Here is a 12,548-nt window from a genome sequence, read left to right on the forward strand (position 1 = left end):
GCTCTTACATATTGTTCTAACCCATTTCTAATATTCTGTGTAGCCCACGAGCTGGCTTACCAGGGAGGATCTTAACCTGTGTCTGTCTGGAGCGGGAGAATCATGGCGACTCCTCGACTCAGCTTCTTTTTCCAAGAATTCTCTTCTGTATACTCCGCCTACCTAATTTTCTATCCAATAAAATGGGCCAAGGCAGTTTCTTTATTAATAAGAAACCACTCCCACATCAAGTATATGGATAGGCTTAGAAAGTGTGTCTAATCACATAGGGAGTGGAGGGTGGCTAACTAGACTGTGTCAGTATTTAAAAATATGCTACCCAGGAAATCGATCTGAAATATTCCCTGAGTGAAAAAGAATGTCTGACGAAATGACTAGTAGAAAATAACAGCATTCTGTCTTTTTTTCTTAATTGATAAGAAAATTCATTTAACTTTGTTTAATATAACATTTCATAAGCATTTGCCCATGTAACAAAGCATTTGACAACGGTTTATGAAGGGCAAACAACTAGGGAGGAACTTAGAGCAGTGTCTCAGCGTCTGTGCTGCATCCCTTTTCAACTCCCTGGTGGATGCCTGGAACCAGGTGGCCGGCCTATAGGTGCCATGGTTTTGCATGTATGCACTTAGTGGAAAAATTTAGCTTGTATATTAGAAATACTAAGAGATTGGCAATAGCTGATAATACATTGAATAATTGCACTCTGACATTAACTATGAAAATATGGCCTGAGAGAGCACATCAAGATAAACGTTAGTTTCTTAGATTGTAGTTGACTAGGTCAATGAAACTGCAGTAAAAGAAATCCTGGATTAAAAATTCTTCTGAGATAAGATATTGTGATAAAGTTGGAAATCTAGAGAAAGCTTGAATGTTTTAAGAAAATTTAAATCATTTAAGTTTTATTTGTTAATCCAAAGTCAGATAATTCAAGTGAGGTGGAGGGTTATGTATAGAATATAGTAAGTGTATATGTGGAAGTCTAAAATGATTTGAACAGGGAAGTTTTAGGACATTTTGGAGATGGTAGGTATGAAAGAAGAGCCATCTGTAAATGACCTTCAGAAGAAAGTGGCAAAACAAATTCAAGAGTTATATTGCATGTGAAAAGTTGAATTCAGATGAGCTGTGGTTCTTTATTGTGTATAAAACTACCTGTAAGCACATTCACATACAGTAATGAATGCTGGAATTGTTCTGTTATCCAAAACTTTTTTTGAAAATGTTTTCTCCTATTGTATACATCTTAGAGTATTTAAAACTATTTCAGATAATAGATATTATTTCACCTCACCAATATTGTATACTAGTGTTACATAAAAGTATAATTTCAAACCTTATAGAAGTTTTGAAACCAATGAATATTAGAACTCTTAAGAGAATCAAGTTTGTATTAGTTAAGTTTTACAGGGATAAGATTTGTTTTCTGAGTTTTATAATACTAAAGTATTTTAAACAAAATATTTTTCTTTTATTTTTGATACACACACACACACACAATGTATCATGATCATATCCACCCCAATTCATTTTTCCTACTTCCCAGAGACACTTGCCAAAACATCCCCATGTCCTCATATTTTTTCTTACTATTTTCATAACCATTGAGTCCAGGCTCAGTCTCATGCCTGTAACATGACTTCAGGGAATTCTCAGTGCAGTGGCCTGTCCTGTCCAGACAGAAGCATTTCCCTTGTTACATTCTTTGAGGGCCCTCCCTCTGAGATGTTTTCTGAGTCCTGGCTGAGCCCTCAGCAGTCACTTAACCTCAGCACTTTGGTTTTGAGTCTCTACATTAACTGCTGCCCTCATCAGAAGAAGCTTCTCTAGCCAAGCTAGGCAGCACTGATTCTATGGGTCTAAATGTAAATATTTAGAACACTGTTTGACACTATGTCTGTTTAGTAAAACAACAGTTATAGGCTCCTTCTAGAGCTCATGGCCCCTTGAAAACCATGGCCCCTTGAGCCAGGGACTTTTTTTTTTTATTGATGTTTTTATTGTGCTCTACATTTTTCTTTGCTCCCCTCCCTGACTCTCCCCTCACTCCTTCAATCCTCCCCCAAGGTCCCCATGCTCCCAATTTACTCAGGAAATCTTGTCTTTTTCTACTTTCTACTTCCCATATAGATTCGATCTATGTAAGTCTCTCTTAGTGTCTTCATTGTTGTCTAAGTTCTCTGGGATTGCGGTTTGTAGGTTTGTTTTCTTTGCTTTATGTTTAAAAACCACCTATGAGTGAGTACATGTGATAATTGTCTTTCTGTGTCTGGGTTACCTCACTCAAAATAATGTTTTCTAGGTCCATATATGTAGAAGAATGAAAATAGATCCATATCTATAAACCATGCACAAAACTCAAGTCCAAATGGATCAAAGACCTCAACATAAAGCCAGCCACACTGAACATTGTAAAAGAGAAGTGGGAAGTACACTTGAACTCATTGGCACAGGAGACCACTTCCTAATTATAACCCCAGCAGTACAGACACAGAGAGAAACAATAAATGGGACCCCCTGAAACTGAAAAGCTTCTGTAAAGCAAAGGACACGGTCAACAAGAAAAAAACAGCAGCCTACAGAATGGGAAAAGATCTTTACTAACCCCACATCAGACAGAGGTCTGATCTCCAAAATATCTTAAGAGCCAGGGACTTTAGAGTTGCAGTACCAGCCATAAATTCCATCTTGTGGATGAGGCCTCAAACCAGTTAAAAAGTAGTTGGTTTCTATATATCCTTCATGCAGCTACTGCCAGGCAGTTGTTAATACAACATCTAAGTCCAGCACTGGATAAGACTATGCATTTATTTTTTTTGTCCCCCAGTGGCCTCCTGTTTGAATGAAATTGGCCACCGTAGACTCATAAGGATAGGCACTTTAAGTGGTATGACCTTGTTGAAGGGAATGTGTCACTGGGGTGGGCTTTGAGGTTTCAGAAGTTCAAGCCAGGACCATTGGCACTGTCATTTCCTTCTGCTTGCTGACCCAGATGCAGAACTTTCAGCTCTTTCTTCTCTTCAGCACCATGTCTGCCTGTGTGCCACCATGGTTTTCACAGTGATGGTAATGAACTAAACTTCTGAACCTGCAACCCAGCCCCAATTAAATGGTTAGCTTTTTAAGAGTAGCCATGGTTATAGTGTCTCTTCACAACAATAAAACCCTAACTAAGATACCTACACACACACACACACACACACACACACACACGCACGCACGCATGCACGCACACACACACACATACACACACACACTCACACACCTTTTTTTAGTGGCACTGATTTTTTTTTTTTTTTGCTTTAAAGACATTTGAACATGTTTGATGACTTGTGAGAATTCCAAAAATTAGATTTTATCATATGGTAAACCTATGGCAGATAATAAGTTTTAAAGTTTTTAGTGAAAACGTGAGAGACAATTTCATTCTTGCCGACTTGAGTAGATAAGTAAATAAGTTGTACTGGCTTTAGAGAGCAATGGTTGTGTTGCTCACCTTGTGCTCCAGTATGTGTCTGCTAACAAGTAGGTACTCAGGTCGCCATTCAGAGCTTATCAGTGAATGGAATTCATTTTATTCTGCATAGTTAACTGGGAAAATGTGTGTGTGTGGGGGGGGGGGGGGGTGTGTGTAAAATTAAACCTATGGCTTTAGGCATGCTAGGCACCTACCACTAATTAGGAATCAATTATCATTAGGTTTTGCTTTGTAATGGGCCTAACAAGTAGATATCTAAAGAAATATTCTTTTAAGCAAGTGAACTGTGTAAATTTTTTTTATCATTTATACTGTTTAATTTTTAAATTGATTTTTATTTAAGAGTTTATGTAAATTTAGGAAACTTAATAGATTATTAAGCATGTTCTGTTTGACTTAAAGACCTTCTTATCTTAATGAACCTAATGAGGTTCTGTATGGAAGGTACTTCAGCTCTCATAGTCCAGGTCAGGGAGGTTTCTCCATTCTTATGCCAGTATCAGAGGAGGAAAACATCAGGTGAATCTTGATTTGCTTTTCTAATGTTCAGCTTGAGGACTGCTATCCAGACAGCTCACCTCCATCTGAGTCTCAAATAGTCCTTGTTCACCAGTGAAATAGTGCAGTGGGGTACTAGAGGAGTGGGAGAACAACCCTCCTTGTGTGGCGGCATTTGAGTGCCTTCTTCCTGGTCTGTCTGGGATTGCTGTATTGTTTTTCTGTGGACTCTCACCTGGTGACCAAAGGACATATTTTATGGAGTCAAATTATGCATTTTTTCAGGAGTTTGTTGTTTTGAGCAGAAAATATTTTTCTAATTTCTTTTTATATAAAAAGAATTCCATAGTCAGTTTGATTTCAGTAGTTGATAGGTGGGTAATTTTTATAGGTTTGTAATTCACTTTTAGGAAATTATAGGTATGAGAATAAGTTTAATACTTTGATATAAAATGTTTAATTAAATCAGTTGTATAGTGTCTCAAAGAACATAGGTTTGTTTTTCTTTTGAATCATTTCAGTTATAAAGTTTGTTGTATCATGGTAGGCTTCTTTAATGGCATACAAATTGTAGCTAGCTATTTCCGACATTGTGCCTGTGAGTTTAGAATACTTCAGTGCAAAAGTCTAATGAGTGACTTTAATGTTAAGCATTATATGTGTAATAAATAAAATGAGTAATTTAGAGTATATGTGATGTACAACTTATATAAATAGTGGATCATTTTTTTAATTGATTGATTGATCAATTTTTTTTCCAGCCTGATCACAGTATAACTAGATGATCTTCACTCTGGATACTTAAATTTTCTATTATCTGTTGATAGTAAAACAATATTCCCTTCATTCTAGACACCCATATAAACTTAGGGTGGTTAACTATCACGAGTGATAGCTTTTTATGCCTTAGACCTAATAAGATAGATCTAATTCTGATTTTTTGGTATTTACAGAACGCATAAATAATTAAAACTACATATTCCCAACAATATCAATTTGTTTTTTCTTGGATTGTCACTGTTTTGTGTGTACTATTGTTTTTTATGTCACTGATAACTCTAAGGCTCAAGCCATTTATATTGATAATTTGCTCATTTTGAATTGCAACTTTTACCTAAGAGCTCCCAACTCACCTATAAGATCATACAGGAAACATTAAAAGCTTAAAGTTTTGAAATTTTCGTTGTGAAAACATTTTAACTGGATTATTTTATGTTTTAGAAAATGGAAGTGTTGTCCAAGTTGGAGAATTGTTGCCCTGCAAGATTTGTGGAAGGACATTCTTTCCATTAGCCCTGGTGAGTAGGCGGACTCTAACCTGTTTGTGTTGGAACCCGGTAGATCTGGCATTGTTTCATACTTGAGAATAGTTGTTATGGCTGAAAGTTGTGGGGGAGTTCACAGAGGATAATCTTTAAAGATTAGTTTCATCTATAAATGACTGAACTTCTGAACTCTACTTTCATATGTTAAATATTCCAGCTTTGTAGAAGTAGTAGGAATACTATGAGATAGAAACACAAAACACAAATTTAAGAGGCATATAGCACCTCATAAATGTGAGAATGTATTAACAAAAATGTTATAATCTCAAGAATTTGCTTTAAAATTTTTGCAGGAACAGGATTATTTGCTAAAATATAATTGCTGAGCAATATGATGAATAAATAGGGTCACTCTTTCTGTTTTCTTTCTGTGTTTGAAATCCTCCAAAGCAAAGATTTTGTTGTTTTACAATATAAAAGTACAGCTAAAAATGTCTTAATTTCGTCTTCTTATCATACAGAAATTGAATAGAAGCATGTTTAATTAATCCTGATAAAGTTACCCAGGTATATATAAAATAATAATTATGTCTTTGTATCTTTTTAAATCTCAGATATAAATGTGCAGTTATTAGTAACTTGATATTAATTTTTTAAAATATCAGTCTGCTAACTGAAGTTCTGGCACATTCCACTGTGCATCCTTGAGGCTATTTCTGTTAAGGAAAATGAAGAATTAATGCTTGAAAATCTTCTGATTGTAGATTCCTTCTACATAATGATGACTTTTTTGTAATCATTTAGAAATACCATCATATATCTTCAGCAATTTCTTCTCTTAACTATTTTCAAATATACTGCTTATCTTCTATAGAAAACAAAAAAATATTCCTCCCTATTTAAATATTTAATTAAATGATGTCAAAGTTTAAAACAACCATACTTTATATAATCAGATTTTTGAGTAGGCACCACATACCCTTGACATATACTGCAAACTTTCCAAGGACAGACCTATGTGAGAATTCTAGAAAGTTGCCTGCTGCCACTATTTTTATTAAGAAATAGAGCCATTAGTTACTGATTAATACCTTTAATACTAACACACGGAAGTCCAAGAAAGGAAGACAGCTGCAAGTTTTTGAGGCCAGCCTGACCCTTAGTGTAAGACCCTGTGTCACCAGAGAAAAAAGAAAAAAAAATAGACATTTAAAAAGTTTATTCTAGGGAATGGAGAGATGATTAAGCAGTTAAGAGCACTTGTTGCCTTTGAAGAGGACCCAGGTTCTGCTTCCAGGACCCATGATATTGTACAACCCTCCATAACTCTAATTCCCGGGGATCCTACAAACTCTTCTGGCCTCTGTAGGTAACCATGCATGCTGTAGTACATATACATACGTACAAGTACATGCTCATACACATAAAAGTACATCTTCAAACCTTTTATTTCAGAGCATTTATTGTCCAATGTTCTTCGAAATAAAGCTAAAAGATACAAATAGTGGGTGTGGGATAGCATCAGGACTCAATAAGTCAGTTCTTTTTTTTTTTTTTTTCAGACAGACTTCACAGTGCCAGTTTCACGAGCATATTCTCAAATACAAAAGGAACAAAGATGCTTTTAGTACACTATCATCGGTCAACAAGCTGTTTATAGTGGAGGGAGAATTCTTGTTTCTAGAGAACTGGTTATTTGGAGATTAGCTAAGATAATTTCAACTCTGTGTGCTTAAAAGGAGCAAATGTGTTAGCATTTATTAGCAAAACAATTTAGACATAGACGATTACACACCATAAGAAGGTCTTTGTGAAGAAAGCAAGCTTGGGTTCTAGATGGAGGAGAAGGTTTTGAGTTCTGGGAGAAAAGAGGACACAAATTAGACCACTCGGTTTGTTATTTTGGGTTCGTGTTGTATTAATCCATTTTTATGTTAGCATATGCCGTCCAACTACCAATGGGGTAACTTTTGTAACCCCGAGACTGCGTCATTCTTCCCTTGCATGATGTTTCTCATATCTGTGTTTTGTATTTACTAAAGATTTTAAACTGAAGTAGTTTTGAATTGTTTTATTATTGCTTGATCTTTGCCCCAGTGAGAACTAGAATATTAAATGACTTCTGATAAAATTTTAGGGTAGCATTTCTATATAATTTCCTTAAAGGTAAGTGTGTGTGTGTGTGTGTGTGTGTGTGTGTGTGTGTGTGTGTTAAAGCTTAATTAAGGGAAGATATAACTTTGTCCCTTGGTTTTTAACATAGTGTGTAAGATAAACTGAATGTTTAGTTTGGTGGTCTTCTCTTCTGCGGAAAATAAAATATTATGCTGCACATCTTTATTTTAACAGAAAAAACACGGACCCATCTGCCAGAAAACTGCCACTAAAAAGAGGAAGACTTTTGATTCAAGCAGGCAAAGAGCTGAAGGCACTGATATTCCCACAGTCAAACCTCTTAAACCCAGGGTAACTATAAACTTTGGAACAGTATAAATCTTATTATACTTCTTGAAAAGATCATAATGAGTGTTATTCTAGGTAGAATAAACAAAATTCAGTGCTATGTATTCAGAATAAATATCAGAAACCTAAATTTTATTTTAGTTAACGAGAGAATAGAAATGTCACTGGATAAATGTATATGGGAAACTGTGGTTTCAGGTGGCCATTCTAGTTGTGTAGAACTTCACTGTGAGCTAGTTTGAAAATGGACAAGTATTTGAGTGACTTCCTCAAACTGGCTATGTTATGCTTTTTATTGTGCGTTGATTTGAATAACACAAAACAAACTTAATAAAGTGATTTTCTTAAAGTTACATTAGGATTAAAAAAATAACTTAGCAGTTAAGAGTACTTGGTACTCTCCCCGAGGAACCACGGTCAGTTCCCAGCTGCTGTGTCCAGTAGCACATTCGTTTAGAAAATGTTACTTGAAGCTAAGCTAATGAAACATTTATCTTTGCTTTGCTGTCTCTGAATATTTGCAGGGAAGATGTGAGACTTGATTAAGAAGCATAAACCAATATTTGAAGTTTTTCATACAGGTGCTGTTTACATGATTACATTAGCTACCATAGGTGAATTAGCCATATATTTGAGACAGCGTATCTCATATATACAGAGGCTGGGGAAAAGAGTGAGAATCTCTATCAGTGTCTGCTGTGTTGGGGTCCCTGGGTAAAAGGTCTCATATAAATCAGGTCATGGGATTCAGAGTATGAACAACTGCATAACAAGCTTTATTTTGTATGGCTTTTTATACAGACTAAGAAGCATTAATCTCAACTCTGGAAATCCCCCTTTACCCACGTACATGATCATGAGAGATGATGTAAGAAACAATATCTCAATAAATAACAGTAATAAAAATGAAAAGAAGTACATAGAAACAAAGCAAAAATTTTACAGAAGCAAGGCACTTCCTTAATCTATATCTGGTGGAGCGTGAAGAACTGAGCTGTAAGGCCACTTCCCTATCCAGGGTACAGTTTCTGACAGAACATTGGAAAATGGGCAGAGAAAGTTTGCTTTCATCTATGCTTGGTTTGCAAAGCAACCGTTTCCCAACTTCATCTCATCTGTCCCAGGAGGAGCCTGCACTCCGAGCAGTTCTGTGTCCACAAATCCTGGACATTGATCTGGTCATGTGCCACACTATGCTTATTAGGCTTATGTATACTTCTCTTTCCCTGTACAGTATAATGTTGATAGAGGTAGTGTCTTAGGGACTACTTGGAGATTACACAAGATCTTAATATTCAGATGGTACTCTGCTCTTTAAAAAGCATCATTGAACTGCTTTAAGAATAAAAGCAAAGTAAAACCTTTACTGAGTAGTTTGCTGCCTGGCTCCTCTGTGAATATGATCCATAGTGTGTTAGCAGCGTTATCTGAGAGCATGTTAGAAATGCAGTCTTGGGCCTCACATATATACATTGAATTAAAATCTGCTGTTTATAGGACTCTTGGGTGAGTCACATACATATTAAGGTTTGAAAGCAATTAGATGTTATCATTGTAGTATATTCTTACTGTATTTGTTGAGGAAATCCTACAAAATCACAAACACCTAAATGATAGAACACACTCTAGTTTGGGTAAAGTTAAGAACAAGACATCATGCATAGACTGAATAAGAACGGCCTACAGCAATGGCAGTCCAGCCTAAATTACCCCAAAAAGCATATGTAGAAAGTTTATGGGATTCTGTGACTAAGAATATGATACCATATACATGAGAGGGTCTTTTTATCTTAAAGGTAGTTTCTCTAAGCTGAGTTCTTTAAGAATGTATAGCTTTTTAACAACTACACCAGGTTAGACAGAAGATAAAGTATGCAGACTTGTATTGCTAAAGCCAGAAAGGAGAAATTGGGGAGGTGGGGAATACAGAGTTGAGCAGGTCCTGTGCTAGATGTTTTCAGGACCCTTCCTGAAGGTAAGAGGCCCAGTTATAAGATGGGTCTCTTTCTAAAAGTGGTTGCTTGAACAGGAAGGGAGAGAAGGTCTCAGCGATAGTCTTCTATTTTCCATAGACATGTAAAAGGCAAGGACCTGCAGTCATGAGCCTTATTTAGAAGTAGTATATTCTTTCCCAAAGAGAATTGCCTTTCCCTGTAGCCTAGCAGTTGCCTTTTGTTTTTCTTCTTCCAAATCTCTTCCTTGTAGCTGCACCAGCATTGCTGCTCTAGTTGGCAGTGTGAACCTGGAGAACAGAGCCTAAAAATGAGGCTAAAGTCTCAAGTTTATTTAGGGCTTCACATGATTTATATTTTGAGGGTTAAGCAAGGTCAGGTCATGTGAGCAAAGTTCACTTGAGTTCAAATTGTATACAGACAGAAGGATAAGGTCCAGGAGTTTAGACTGAATATAGTCAGGAAGGCAATCTGTGCTTGCAAACATCATCTAAAGAATAATGGGTAAGATGATAGGTAATCCAAAGTAAAGCCCACTGCTATTATTATAATAACCTGGGAGGAGCATGAGAACATTCCAAGAACAGCCCATGTTCTGGAGGAACAAAGGTCTACAAGACTCTTGTCTTGTTTACTTGGAATTTTCTCAGAGGCTCTCATGGACCTGTGAAGCTGTATTTGTGGACGTGGTTACCAAACCTCAAAAACCAAATACATTCAGGGATGAATAATAAGAAGGCTGTTAGTCATATTTGCACAAGAAAGAAACAATAAATGGGACCTCCTGAAACTGAGAATCTTCTGTAAAACAAAGGACATGATCAATAAGACATAGCAGCAGTCTACAGAATAGAAAAAGATCTTCGCCAACCCCACATTGGGCAGAGGGGTTGATCTCCAAAATATACAAAGAACTCAAGAAATTGGTCATCAAAATAATAAGTAATCCAATTAAAATAATGGGGTACAGACCTAAACAGAACTCTCAACAGATGAATCTAAAATGACTGAAAGACATTTAAGGAATTGCTCGACATCCTTAGCCATCAGAGAAATGCAAATTAAAAGAACTTGTGATCTTCCATCTTACACCTGTAAGAAGGGCCAAGATCAAAAACACTGATGACAATTTATGCTCGAGAGGATGTGGGGTAAAGGGAACACTCCTCTATTGCTGGTAACAATGCAAAATCATACAGCCTCTTTGGAAATCAGTATGGCTATTTATTAGGTAATTTTTAAACAACCTACCTCAAGACCCAACAATACAACTTTTGGGTATACCTAGAGGATGCTCAATCATATCACAAGGACATGTGCTCAACTATGTTCACAGCAGCATTAATTTGTAATAGGCAAAACCCGGAAACAGCCTAAATGTCCCTAGACCGAAGATTGGATAAGGAAAATGTGGTACATTTACACAGTGAAGTACTACACAGCGGAAAAAAAAAATAATGACATCTTAAAATTTGCAGACAAATAGATCTAGAAAACATAGTGAGGCAATCCAAGCCCAGAAAGACAATTATCACATGTACTCACTCATAAGTGGCTTTTAGACATAAAGAAAAACCAGCCTACAATTCACAATCCCAGAGAGCATAGACAACAAAGAGGACCCTAAAAGAGACATGCATGGATCTACATAGGAAGGAGAAAAAGACAAAATATTTGAGTACATTGGAAGATGGAGTTTATGGGAGAGGGTAGAAGGGAAGGGGGAAGGAAGGAGGGGAACGGAGAAACATATATAGCTCAATATAAACAATAAGAAAATCCAAAACCAAACAAACAAACAGGAAGGCTTGCCTTGGTAGAAAGATTGGTCTGTGAGGAAAACAAGTAGAAAAGACCAGTACACCTTGCCATTAGATGCCTAATTCTGCGGAGCAGATAAATATCACCATTTAACTGGAAAGTAAACTTTTAATTTTACATTTTTGCATATATATCCATGAGTGAAAGTAGGTTTTCTAACTCAACAAAGTTTTTGATACTCTCATATGATTTTGGGGAATATGGCTTTGTTGTGCTTTAAAAGACGTCAGATAGCATGTGGGCCTGGGAAATTTTGGTGGGAGTTATTAAAATAATATTTTACTTTTAAAAAACAAATATAAGTTTTGTGACTTTTTGCTTGTTCCTTTTTTTGTAAAATTATTTTCCATTTTATCTTATGAGATTTCTTGACAAACTTTTCTTTTTGGTATCCTTTTGTGTAAGAGCTGTGCATCATATGCTATTTTTAATTTGTAGGTGAATTTGGAAACTTTATACATTGGCACTATATATACAGTACTACTGCTCACCTTTAATTCCTCCCATGTACTGCTCTCCAAATGCATATCTTATTTAATTATTGTATGTACACTGCATGCACACACCCACGTTTATATCTAACCTATTGAGTCTATTGGCATTGCTCAGATGTGAATGTGTCCAGGGTGGACATCTTGGGATTAGACAACCTATATAGATGCTCATCCTGGAAGTACATATATTATTCCTCTCCCGGTAGGCACAGACTATCTGTAGCTCTTCATTTACATGTCAGCTGGTGTTGACATTATGCTAGTCGTCTTCAGGCAAGCGTATGGTTTTGTTTTCTATGGATGCAGATTTCCTGGTGTGACTGGTGGGCCCTTTCTTGGAGCAGGTGTCCTGTCTTCTGACTCTTATAATCTTTCTGTCCCTCCCCCCCTTTTTTATTTTGAGCCTCAGATAACAGTGGCTTGCTTCATGGCTGTATCTGTTGGGGTTGGCTACCACGGTCACCTAGTCTCTGCAGTTGTGGTTCTCTGTACTGTCTCCTCTTGGATGTGTGTGAGAACTACACTGTCACTGGAGTCCTGTACATATGTGCATGGCCAGAGCTAGGCCTACGAG

The 12,548-nt window shown here is 36.6% G+C and overlaps 1 protein-coding gene across 3 annotated transcripts in view; it reads left to right on the top strand.

The window, feature by feature from the left end:
- Zc2hc1a (zinc finger C2HC-type containing 1A) overlaps positions 1 to 12,548 on the top strand; it is a 39,330-nt gene that overhangs the window by 4,637 nt on the left and 22,145 nt on the right. For all 3 annotated transcript variants that reach the window (XM_050161713.1, XM_050161711.1, XM_050161712.1), the window contains exons 2-3: positions 5,201 to 5,277; positions 7,594 to 7,710. In XM_050161713.1, the coding sequence (XP_050017670.1) occupies positions 5,201 to 5,277; positions 7,594 to 7,710 (194 nt within the window). The remainder of the gene's footprint in view (positions 1 to 5,200; positions 5,278 to 7,593; positions 7,711 to 12,548) is intronic.

The sequence above is a fragment of the Alexandromys fortis genome, unplaced genomic scaffold (genome assembly GCF_014885135.2).
Source record: "Alexandromys fortis isolate MF-2015 unplaced genomic scaffold, M_Fortis_MF-2015_v1.1 scaffold_74, whole genome shotgun sequence".
NCBI classification, from domain to species: Eukaryota; Metazoa; Chordata; class Mammalia; order Rodentia; family Cricetidae; genus Alexandromys; species Alexandromys fortis.